The sequence below is a fragment of the Saccoglossus kowalevskii genome, chromosome 7 (assembly GCF_978046115.1).
Source record: "Saccoglossus kowalevskii chromosome 7, keSacKowa6.1, whole genome shotgun sequence".
NCBI classification, from domain to species: domain Eukaryota; kingdom Metazoa; phylum Hemichordata; class Enteropneusta; family Harrimaniidae; genus Saccoglossus; species Saccoglossus kowalevskii.
The window spans coordinates 25781706-25795001 of record NC_140647.1 but is presented as its reverse complement, the minus strand read 5'-3'; the positions used below and the strand labels follow the sequence as shown (position 1 = coordinate 25795001).

The 13296-nt window shown below is 33.6% G+C and overlaps 1 protein-coding gene across 1 annotated transcript; it reads left to right on the top strand.

Annotated features, from left to right (window-relative positions):
• The first annotated feature begins 3282 nt into the window (after positions 1-3282).
• LOC144347784 (uncharacterized) lies at positions 3283-12299 on the top strand. The gene is made up of 10 exons (XM_085501372.1): positions 3283-3367; positions 3691-3856; positions 4083-4261; positions 4422-4761; positions 4962-5141; positions 5380-5703; positions 8741-8803; positions 9661-9972; positions 10345-10572; positions 11697-12299. Exons 2-10 carry the CDS (start codon positions 3703-3705, stop codon positions 11771-11773), a joined length of 1857 nt encoding a protein of 618 aa, XP_085357498.1. The 5' UTR covers positions 3283-3367; positions 3691-3702; the 3' UTR covers positions 11774-12299.
• The last annotated feature ends 997 nt before the right edge of the window (positions 12300-13296 follow it).

Below are 13296 nucleotides of genomic sequence, written 5' to 3'. Positions count from 1 at the left end.
CCCCAATACTTCTAAGACTTGCTGTAAAGTCATAACAAAATATTTTAAATATTGTGTAAAGTATCAGCTATGATCTGCATTTCCGGTGTTAATCAGCGCATCGCAGTACACACAGATACTGACGAGCAGATAAAAACGAATACCTCTTTGTTTGTATTTTGTAAGCATCGCATAAATCTGTAAAAATGAATGTAATCCAACTTGACCTGTGATTGTTATTGCGATCACTGTATATTAGCCGAATTATTGAAAAGTCATCGTATGGCTCATATCCCGATGACCCAGTGGCGGATCCAGAGGGGGGCCAGGGGAGACTCGGCTGAAGCTAGCAGACACATCTTGAATTTTCAAGGTGAATGTTCCGGCGAAGCAGAGGAGGAATGTCCGAACGGAGCAACACCGTGCAGGCGGACGATGAGCAGACACTCCACAGCATATATTAAAGCAGTGGAGCGTCAACTGCGCATGCGTCAGATGGTCATAGCGTGTCAATGTTTACAAACAAGCGTCTTCTCATGAGCCTTTGCGTTTTTAGCGTGTGTTATCATCGCTGAGGACTCAATTACCCACTCAATATTTTTACTGTAATTAGTGTCTTAATTAGTGTCTGCTAGCAAATAGATAGGGCAGTTCTACCACAATTATGATTTCCATATTTTAAAATTGTCTGCTAATTATTAAATGTCACCTATCACAAATTGTAGTCAATACATGTATGTTTCATACCACATAAGTGGTTAAGGTGCACACTCAATATTTTTACTGTAATTTGTGATTTAATTAGTGTCTGCTAGCAAAAAGAGCAGTTCTACCATAATTATGATTTCCATATTTTAAAATTGTCTGCTAATTATTAAATGTCACCTATCACAAATTGTTGTCAATACATGTATGTTTCATACCACATAGGTGGTTAAGGTGCACACTCAATATTTTTACTGTAATTTGTGACTTAATTAGTGTCTGCTAGCAAAAAGAGCAGTTCTACCATAATTATGATTTCCATATTTTAAAATTGTCTGCTAATTATTAAATGTCACCTATCACAAATTGTAGTCAATACATGTATGTTTCATGCCACATAAGTGGTTAAGGTGCACACTCAATATTTTTACTGTAATTAGTGTCTTAATTAGTGTCTGCTAGCAAATAGATAGGGCAGTTCTACCACGATTATGATTTCCATATTTTAAAATTGTCTGCTAATTATTAAATGTCACCTATCACAAATTGTTGTCAATACATGTATGTTTCATACCACATAGGTGGTTAAGGTGCACGCTCAATATTTTTACTGTAATTTGTGACTTAATTAGTGTCTGCTAGCAAAAAGAGCAGTTCTACCATAATTATGATTTCCATATTTTAAAATTGTCTGCTAATTATTAAATGTCACCTATCACAAATTGTAGTCAATACATGTATGTTTCATGCCACATAGGTGGTTAAGGTGCACGCTCAATATTTTTACTGTAATTTGTGACTTAATTAGTGTCTGCTAGCAAAAAGAGCAGTTCTACCATAATTATGATTTCCATATTTTAAAATTGTCTGCTAATTATTAAATGTCACCTATTACAAATTGTTGTAAATACATGTATGTTTCATATAACATAAGTGGTTAAGGTGCACACTCAATATTTTTACTGTAATTTGTGACTTAATTAGTGTCTGCTAGCAAAAAGAGCAGTTCTACCATAATTATGATTTCAATATTTTAAAATTGTCTGCTAATTATTAAATGTCACCTATCACAAATTGTAGTCAATACATGTATGTTTCATATAACATAAGTGGATAAGGTGCACACTCAATATTTCCCAAAAAATATTGGGAAAAGTATTTATATACACGCACATAGAGATACACTTTCAGGGGGATATAAGCCATTTACATTAATATATTGATGTCAAACTATGATTACGTGATGCAAAAAGATGTGATAAACTTTGATTCAAAGCATTATTATGCCTGATAGACCGTGGCTGCTAGTGTGTCTGCTAGCTTCCACTGTCTGCTGGGAGTGTCTGCTAGCTTCAGCCGAGTCAGGGGGGGGGGACATGCCCCCCCCCCCCCCAACGCATGACGATTCGTATCATCTGGATTACGCATAGCTTCTCTGCGATTTACGGTCCGTATATCTTAAGCGTAGCTTGGACCCCCCGCACGCGCGGTAATTGAGTCCTCAGCGATGATAACACACGCTAAAACGCAAAGGCTCATGAGAAGACGCTTGTTTGTAAACATTGACACGCTATGACCATCTGACGCATGTGCAGTTGACGGCTCCACTGCTTTAATATATAGTGGCGTCGCCAAGATGAGCCAGGCAAGGTCGTCTGGGGAAAAAAACCGTCACAGTGGCCAGAAGATTTGTGGGGGAAATAACATGTTAGACAACGAGAGAAAAAAAAATAGCGAGGTGTTGCTGGGAAATGCTAATAGTTTGAATTACCACTCTCAATTTAGCCCTCGACCTTTATATATAAATGAGATGCTTTTGTAGAAGAATCAGTATTTGAGCTCAGAGTCATATGATGACGTCACATGACTCCATGTAGAGTCAGTCATTGGAGGGTGGGCTATGAGGCTGGCTGCATATCCTCCTGCAAACCTGGAATACACGTAATTGCTAGCTTAAAGTTCTTTGATTTGTTCACACAGAGGTAAGAGTAATTGTAGAAATGTTTTGGTAATTCGGTTTGTATGGTAGTTATGTCGTTATATAGTTGCAGCCATATTTGTATTCATACAGTAAGACTTGGTTGGGATGCTATTAAATAATATGACCAAGTGTTAATACACTTGGTTAGGAATCCTCAAGAATTGTTATCAACAACAACGACAACGAATTAATTGAACACCAATTTCCTTGCAGACAAAAAATGTTGCAGTGGTATAGGGTCTAATGTCACAGACTTTGATATACAATTCCGTTATTCATTATTAACCAATCAGATGCTGTTAAAGATCATAATATCATTTGTTTTTATGCAGTCTAACGTTTGAAACTGCCGCGGCTGAAACAGTCACGTGTTATGTTATTTTACAGTGCCTTAGGTACTCTAAAATCATGACGTCATCTTTGGTCTGCTTAATTCCTCAAAAAAATTGTAAAGTTAATGTTATTAAACACACCTAGCATTTAATGTTAGTAAATGAGCAAAAACTAAACATTTAAACAGATTTAGAAATAGGAAAAGTGTATACTATACTATAATTGTATATACAACTAGGGGGTAACATTACTATTTATGTAAGTTCATTTCTAAAAATAGTACAGAGCTGGAGTATATATGTTATAGCACTTCCTTGTTCGGGCTGCATAGAATACGTCAAATTTGTCAAGTTTAACTACAATCAAAAGGTAAATAACTTATCTTTTATAAGTGTTTATATAGTGCTACACTTCTGAAATGACGAACACATAGCATAGATATCCGATTTCGTTTTTAAAAAACTGTTTTGTTGTTGCTCGTTTTGATGGCACACATTCTATTTATTTGTATGGTTCTGCCATGATATGATTAGACTGTTGGTACATAATATAAATACCAACTAAATTTGACAGGTCAAAAAAATTGTTGTTGTTGTTGTATACATATGACTCGAGAAGAATAAGCATCAGAGAGACATTTAACTTAGCCTATTATTATGTATAATTTTTCATATTCACATTTGTACTCGTAGTTGTGTTCCAAAATGATTTGTTGTGCACTCAATTCTGACCAACAAGCAGAACCTAAAAACGAAGGTTGTGCACCAAGTATGCCACCACAGAAATCTGAAGATCAAAAGCTCTATGATACATCAGATGATAAATCTAAGAACTATATTGAACAGAAACTCAGCACTGGTTTGTATTTTCTTTAATACCCTTTGTATACCCTAATACCACTATCTGATGACAGATGAGGTATTTTCACTCACCAATTCGAGTACCTTTGTTCAATACAGGCATCGCTAAGTCAAATTCGGATTCACTTTACAGTGAACTTGTCTGTTTCGAAATATAAGTTAATTACGTGAGTATTGTGGACCAGATATGTTTTATTAGTCAAGTAGTTAATTATTATGTGCAGATTATGACAGTGACGTCAGTGGTGTTATGACCAGTGCCAAGGATGTGAAAACAGAACTGGATGCAAGTGTACCTACTTCCAATAAGGAGCAGAGTCCATGCCTTATTGATAAGCAAATCACATCTTGCAATGACAAAAAACAGTCATTAGTAAACAATATCTTGAAAGGAAATAATTGTGTAAGTATTATTAACATTTTGATAATTTGTATAGCTTTGATTGTGTTCATGTGGCCAAAAAAAACAATCCCACTACTATATATGAAAATCTTAAAACAATAAATATTCTTTGTTTTTAATATTCAAACTAGTTAACTATTTAAATCAATGTATGTGACAGGAAGGAGTAAATTGTGAAGAGATTAAGATTGGTATCAAGAACAAAATAGATGATATAAAGAATTCGGAATCGCATAATTATAACAAAGGTCAGGGCTCAATTGTTTCACAACATGCCACGTCAGCCATGCTGTCAGCGGATGATGGAGATAATCTACCTTTGAGCGTTGAAGACACTCAACGATCGTCTGATTTGGATGAAATCTTGGATGATGAAGGCAGAATAGCTGATTCTGATCCCAGTAATACTGTTGGCGACACACGAGAAGATTTCTCAGTGTCACTAGTGAAGAAACAACCTGTAGAGAGAGCAACAGATATTGCATTAAGATCGCCCACAGGTACTTGACACAATCTCTGAACAAAACATACACACGTGTATAATGTAAAGGTATTGGAAGTTCAATATTACGATTTGATGTTGTATTATTTGCTGGGTTAGATCTACTTACTGATTCAATCTTGCATTTATTTATTTCTTTCATACAGATAATATTCGGGAGATGTTGATATTAACGAAATATTTCTGTTCTGTATATAGGATCCACAATAATATTTTCAGCTGAATGTAATGATCAAAATGTAGTTGAAGCAGAGGAATTGTTATGTCAGATGGTTGCACCAGAGGGGACATTCTATTTAGCCGGAATCAACGGTAGTGTCACTAGAAAAGAATATGAAGAATTCAAATTAACATCACATCCACGCCAAGAAAATTCATGTTAGTTTCATTGATGAGATACAATTTTTTTCTTTCAACTTGTCTATAATGTGATAGATTATTATTATGTACTTATTTGCAGTTTTATCTTCAAGAATAATTGACATAATCACATTAATTAGTCATGCGTGTTCTAAAAACACTATATTGTTTTATACACATGTGTGTCTTACGGAAGGTATTGGACGGTACAAATCTTGGTCATATAACTTAAACTATGATTTTTTATCTTCAACAGTAAGAATAATATTGTGTGCAGATATTGTTATTTTAAAACATATAATGGATGTTCTTAACAAAAAGTCTCCAAATGAAGTGTACCAATGCCTTATGGATATTATACCAAACATGAAGATAGAAGTTCATTATGCGGGAGTTTTCCATGTTTATGCGAAGACCAAAGATGACGTCAACATTTTGCTGAGGAATATTAAATGTGGTAAAACATCCGATCTTCTCCGGAAATTATTTTTAACACACAAAGTAATTGGAGAAGTTACAAATCCAATAATAGATGTATTAATCAATGAACAAGATTTTTTGGATATTTCTCAGGAAATAGGTATGTAAAAATATATTAATACTTTAATGTATCTTGTAAAACAATAAAATATTTATACTAGTCATCATGAATACAGAATCGTTCATCTATCAGCAAGAATACTTTATGTATTTTTGAGACTGATGTAAGTTTGTGTATTCTTGCAGACTGATGAAGGTTTGTGTATTCTTTGAGACTGGTGTAAGTTTGTATTTTCTTAGTGACTGATGAAATGTTGTGTATTCTTGGATACTGATGTAAGTTCATGTATTCCCGGTGTAAGTTTGCATATTCTTAGTGACTGATGGAAAGTTTTTGTATTCTTGGAGATAGATTTAAGTTTGTATTTTCTTGGTGAATGCTTAAAGTTTGTGAATTCTCGGAGACAGGTGAAAATGTGTGTATTCTTGGTGACTGGTGTACGTTTCTGTATTCCTGGAGACAAACAAAAGTTTGTATTTTCTTGGTGACTGATGGAATTTTGTGTATTCTTAGAGAATCAGTCTCCAAGAATGCTCAAACCTTCATCAGTCTCCAAGCATACACAAAATTTCATCAGTCTCCAAGAATACAAAACTTTCATCAGTCTCCAAGAATACACAAACTTTCACCAGTCCACTATAATACACAAACTTATATGAGTCTCCAATAATACACAAACTTACACCAATCCACAATAATACACAAACTTACACCAATCTCCAATAATACACAAACTTACATGAGTCTCCAATAATACACAAACCTTCATCAGTCTCCAATAATACACAAACTTACACCAGTCCTCAATAATACCCAAACTCACACGAATCTCCAAGAATACACAAACTTACATCAGTCTTCACGGATACACAAATTTACACAAATATCCAAAAATACACAAACCTTTATCAGTATCCAAGAATGCACAAACTTACACCAATCTCCAATAATACACAAACTTACATGAATCTCCAATAATACACAAACTTACACCAATCTCCAATAATACACAAACTTACACCAATCTCCAATAATACACAAACTTACATGAGTCTCCAATAATACACAAACTTACATGAGTATCCAATAATACACAAACTTACATAAGTCTCCAATAATACACAAACTTACATGAGTCTCCAATAATACACAAACTTACACCAATCTCCAATAATACACAAACTTACATGAGTCTCCAATAATACACAAACTTACATAAGTCTCCAATAATACACAAACTTACATAAGTCTCCAATAATACACAAACTTACACCAATCTCCAATAATACACAAACTTACACCAATCTCCAATAATACACAAACTTACATAAGTCTCCAATAATACACAAACTTACACCAATCTCCAATAATACACAAACTTACATGAGTCTCCAATAATACACAAACTTACATGAGTATCCAAGAATACACAAACTTACACCAATCTCCAATAATACACAAACTTACATGAGTCTCCAATAATACACAAACTTACATGAGTATCCAAGAATACACAAACTTACACCAATCTCCAATAATACACAAACTTACATAAGTCTCCAATAATACACAAACTTACACCAATCTCCAATAATACACAAACTTACATGAGTCTCCAATAATACACAAACTTACATGAGTATCCAAGAATACACAAACTTACACCAATCTCCAATAATACACAAACTTACATGAGTCTCCAATAATACACAAACTTACATGAGTATCCAAGAATACACAAACTTACACCAATCTCCAATAATACACAAACTTACATAAGTCTCCAATAATACACAAACTTACACCAATCTCCAACAATACACAAACTTACATGAGTCTCCAATAATACACAAACTTACATGAGTATCCAAGAATACACAAACTTACACCAATCTCCAATAATACACAAACTTACATAAGTCTCCAAGAATACACAAACTTACATGAGTATCCAAGAATACACAAACTTACACCAGTCCACAATAATACACAAACTTACACCAATCTCCAATAATACACAAACTTACATAAGTCTCCAATAATACACAAACTTACATAAGTCTCCAAGAATACACAAACTTACATGAGTATCCAAGAATACACAAACTTACACCAATCTCCAATAATACACAAACTTACACCAATCTCCAATAATACACAAACTTACACCAATCTCCAATAATACACAAATTTACACGAGTCTCCAATAATACACAAACTTACATAAGTCTCCAATAATACACAAACTTACATAAGTCTCCAATAATACACAAACTTACACCAATCTCCAATAATACACAAACTTACACCAATCTCCAATAATACACAAATTTACACGAGTCTCCAATAATACACAAACTTACATAAGTCTCCAATAATACACAAACTTACATAAGTCTCCAAGAATACACAAACTTACATAAGTCTCCAATAATACACAAACTTACATAAGTCTCCAATAATACACAAACTTACACCAATCTCCAATAATACACAAACTTACATGAGTCTCCAATAATACACAAACTTACATGAGTATCCAAGAATACACAAACTTACACCAATCTCCAATAATACACAAACTTACATGAGTATCCAAGAATACACAAACTTACACCAATCTCCAATAATACACAAACTTACATAAGTCTCCAAGAATACACAAACTTACATGAGTATCCAAGAATACACAAACTTACATGAGTATCCAAGAATACACAAACTTACACCAATCTCCAAAAAAAACGCAAATCTTCATCAGTCTCCAACAATACACAAACCTTCACCAGTATTCAAGAATACACAAACTTACATGAGTATCCAAGAATACACAAACTTACACCAATCTCCAAAAAAAACGCAAATCTTCATCAGTCTCCAACAATACACAAACCTTCACCAGTATTCAAGAATACACAAACTTTCACCAGTCTCAAAGAATACACAAACCTTCACCAGTCACCAAGGAAATACTATCTTACAAAAGTCACCAAAAATACAAACCAGTCTTAATCATTCATAACAATCATTGAAATATTCTGTCGCTGTAACACGAAATATATGTTTATATATCTAGACCAAAGAGACTCAGTTGATCTTGCAAAACAGAATGAAAATCATGAAAGAAGGCCACGTACAGGTAACAGTAAATATCAAACAATGTTGTTTCCATAATTCCTTAAGAAGTGCTGTAATATGTTGTATGGCCGTACATACAAGTTGATACATGCTAACACAATACAGTGGAGTAATAAAGTTTTCTCTACTTTATTCTGGGTGTAACGTCAGGTGAAAATTATTCAAATTGACACAAGTGTATAATCCATGGTTATACTTTTCTAAGTTCGGCTTAGCCATATTATTGTAATTGTTGTTTGGACAAAATCGTGAAATATCAAGAGTCAATCAATTTGTTATTGTAATGTTATACAATAACAAATACTACAATTGTATCTTTGTATCATTCAAATAGTTGTAGAAATGTCAGTAATTGTTGTTGATTCAATGTATTTTGTCTTGAATCAATAAACCAGAACTATAAAGGCATTATACAAAGTGTCACAGAAATATATTGAAAAACCGCGCACTGGAAGTGACGCAATTTCATTGTATTTCTTTTTTTTTATTATTGTGGCCACTGAAGATTAGGACACAATCTAAAAATTAATTACGTTTACCACATATATTTTCACGTCATTGAGATGCAAAAAAGAAAAGCAATGTAGGCTGAGAAAGATTTGAGCAATTAGTCGGAATTCTAACCAAGAATAGTAGTCTGAATTATAGTGGTGGGAAGCTACATTATATATCTACTTTGGTATTTGCATTGATTTATATGGATAATGCACCTTATTATATGGGGCTTTACTCGAAGACATGGGCTTAAAAGGTTTTATATTGTTATCCATATGTTCCATAATATCGTTATCAGTTTAAACATAGTCAAATAATGTCACATTATATTTAATGGAGGTTTATGTCCTTCGAATTCTTTAGTACGTTTACAACTGAACGAACGTGAGAGTAAACTACGTGTTCTGGCTGAATACTTCCAAAAACTGAGTAAGGATGAACAAGAACAGCTGAGAGATCAGCTTGGGTGCAAGATTTCTGGTGTACGAAAAGGTTGCATATTGCTTGATCTAGAAATAGAAAGTGAAGAACAAGCTAAAGAATTGTCGACAAAATTGAAAAGTGGAGAGTTATCAAAAATAGTGCGAGAGATTGCTGAGCCTTTGATTGGTGATACTGATGAACTTAAGGTGGAATATTTTGAAAAAGATTTTCAACAAGTTGTCTCGGAAATTGGTCAGTATATGTTCTCAATTTATAATGTTATTTTAAATTCATCTATACTGGGTTAGCGTTGGGTCACCTACCAATTACTTCCTCATCTCACTGTATACATTCATCAGTTTCCAAGAAAACACAAACTAACATCACTCTCCACGATTACCTAACTTACATCAGTCTCCAAGAAAATACAAATTGATCTGTACTGGATTAGTGACGGGTCACCTACCAATTACTTTCTCATCTCACTGTATACATAACATTATCATTGTTCATTTAATGAGAAATGATAAACATTGAATAGTTGAAATTAGGTTTTGTATAATAATCAATGGTGATTAGTATTACTGATCAAATAATTCATTTTTTTGTTTTTTTAAACAAAAGAAACAGTAGAAGCAAACCAAGCAAACAAGCAACTTACTTCAGTACCGGAAGCAGAAGTAAAGCTGTATGTTTTGATGCTTATTTGTTTCGTCCTGTTTGTGCCATTATGTATATTGCTGCAAAATCACGGGAAGTTGGAAGATATTGGGCTATTACCGAGAATTGCATTACCAGTGTCCAAGACAAGTCCACAAAGAGATGATGACAGTAAAATGAAATTATCTGAAGGTGTGGTACCAACCTTGTTTTTCACCATACATCATATGTACATAATTGTGATGTGTATGTAGGTTTGGTCATGTTAGAAGTTAGTATTAGGCGAAGAGCATATGCTTGAGGTTGGATTAATTTAGGTGAGGTCATTGATATATCATAGTGTGAAAGGGGTGTCATTGTACAGAATAGGAAAAGGGGGAGGAAACACAGGATAGGGAAGGTGGTAACCAAACCTAACAGTGTTGTTACATTGGGTAAGTAGTGGGTAGGATTTGGTAAATAGAATTTAGAAAATGCAAGGTTGTAGTGTGGAATATGCGAATGCAGAATAGAATGGAGGAATATAGAATATTATATTATTGGGAATGACAAGGGATGGGAGTGTATGATATGGTTGTTAAGGTATGAGAGTAAGGTAATACATGGGTAGGTTAGGATAATGGATTTTGATTGGGGTAAATTAAAAATGGCATTGCATTGCAGAATATGGTCGGCAATGAGGTTGGGAAGGAAAGAAGAGCGGTAGTTACTAGAATTTGGAAGTATGGCACGTTGGGGTTGTGGGTAGAGAAGAGTATAGGTATATGAAAGGACAGTAGTGTAAGATTGGTTAAATTAAGTTGGTGGGTTAGGATTGATAATATTGAAGGAGAGATTGGACAGTACAGAACATAATTACATTTAAACAAAAGCAACATTTAAAAACAATTGTACAGTCTCAATTACCCTTCTTTATGGAACGCAGTCTAGTCCCATCGGTGAGGGCGCCCATGCCTGCTGTGGTAGTGAGATTGCTCCCATGTAGGGTTTCACACTGCCCAGCTTTATTCTCAGATAGAATGGGTACGATTGATAATTCAGGTTGTAGAATATATTTGGTAGAGTGAATGTAGAGTAGTGTAGTGTATATGTGCAGTATGGCATGCTGTGTGGTGTCACAGCAGGCTTTTCAGTAAATATTGAGTATATTATCTCTCTATACATAGCTCATTGGACATGTAGTGTTCCAGCCTATGCAATATACATCATATATACACTATTATTCATAATAATTAAAACTATTAATTGTATATAATTATTTACTTTATATAGTACATTTTTAACATTAATTTTATTTTTGCTCTATACTCATACAGAGCATGTGAGCTTAAGGAAACAAAGGAAAAATGTTCATATGGATGCTGCCTTGCAAGCAGAGCAAAGACCTCCATAAGGAAATATAACAATTCTTTCAGTGAAAAAATATTGAAAAACTCACTCAACAACCTATATGATTATTTTTATTGAATTGATACACAGATCAGCCAAAACGATTTGGAGTTTTTCGTAATTTACTTAAAGTAGATTATTGTATTTGGGCTAAAATTATAGCCATGTATGAAACCATGGTTTATACATAAATGGTGCCTTTTAGAGAATTTTATGTAGAATTAAAACTGTGAATGATATTGATATGTTAACTTGTTAGGAGAGTCTGATTTCAATGTATATGCAAAGCTCCCACTTGTTTTTTATAAAATATAGATTTTTGTATTCGCTTGTCTTTATATAATATTCTTTTGTTTCTTTTTTCTACGTGCATAATTGTTGTTATTTTATTTTATCTGGCTATTTGTTAGACTAGTATTGTTAGAATAGAATTTGGATGGAAACTTATTTTATACCTACCCGAAACTGTAATTGTATATGTTCTCATTTAATATATCCAGGACATCATTAAATACATGATTTAAACCTTTTGCTAAATGTTTTATTTTTATCGAATTTATGTTTAATAAGAGAATGTGAGAATGTCTAAGTGGTGATTGTGTCATTGCATGGGGAGGTACCTCCAACTATTGTAGAGTCTCTAACCAATATCAATTAAATCAATAGGCGTATATTGCAACAAAATAACAACGCAGTTGCGCCATGTAGACCCTGTCAGATTTATTCAAATAGTAATAATGTATTACTCGTCTGTTTTTTGTTTTCTTTTGAAAAGATTCATCCACTCAAATATCAACAAAAAATAATGATCTATTCTTTTGAATGATACTGCTTGGTATAACTGCGATTTATCAATCTGGCTCAATACGTAGTTATGTGGTTATTATTTTCAACTCGCATTAACTTACAACTCTGTATAGTATTAACCACTCAGCAAGGTTCTGTCGCCTGGGACGTTTTAATGGAAAATGGATGTCATGTCAGTAATTCTAGAGCATATACGTGCCTTTCGACTATGCATGTATTTTATGTAGGATTCAACGCGAGTGAAGTAAATAAATAATATGTCTGTGTACAGTATTGACATATTTGATTGACGTGTCACAACAGGTTATACTTTACTTAATTGTAATTTTAATTAGCTTGGACATATAATTAGTATATGGGTTTTAATTTCTGGTTCTGCAAAGCATAATTAAATCATTAAATCATTGGATTAATAGCGTATTCCTGTAATCACTTTCACATGCCGTGTACCTCATAGTATTCAAAATTCTTGTTTATTTGTATGTATGACCAATATGTTATTCCTGATTCATTCGTCTATCCCGAGTACGTTCATCCTACCATCAACCGTCTTGCCTCGACTCCCGGCGATTCATTTACATAAACTGGTCTTCTTTAGTTATATTTTTATGGCAAGAGTTTTTCACTGATTATGAATGATTCGAACATGACACAAACTCACAGTAGTCACTACAAACACAAAAACACATTTGAATGTTTTTTTCCAAGGCATTGATTTAT

What these genes read in the sequence shown, in the direction of transcription:
- LOC144347784 (XM_085501372.1), top strand. Translation starts at nt 3,703, where the DNA reads ATGATTTGTTGTGCACTCAATTCTGACCAACAAGCAGAACCTAAAAAC. An exon ending in TGCATTAAGATCGCCCACAG is followed by an intron (nt 4,762 to 4,961) that starts GTACTTGACACA and finishes TTCTGTATATAG; the next exon opens with GATCCACAATAATATTTTCA. An exon ending in TCCACGCCAAGAAAATTCAT is followed by an intron (nt 5,142 to 5,379) that starts GTTAGTTTCATT and finishes TATCTTCAACAG; the next exon opens with TAAGAATAATATTGTGTGCA.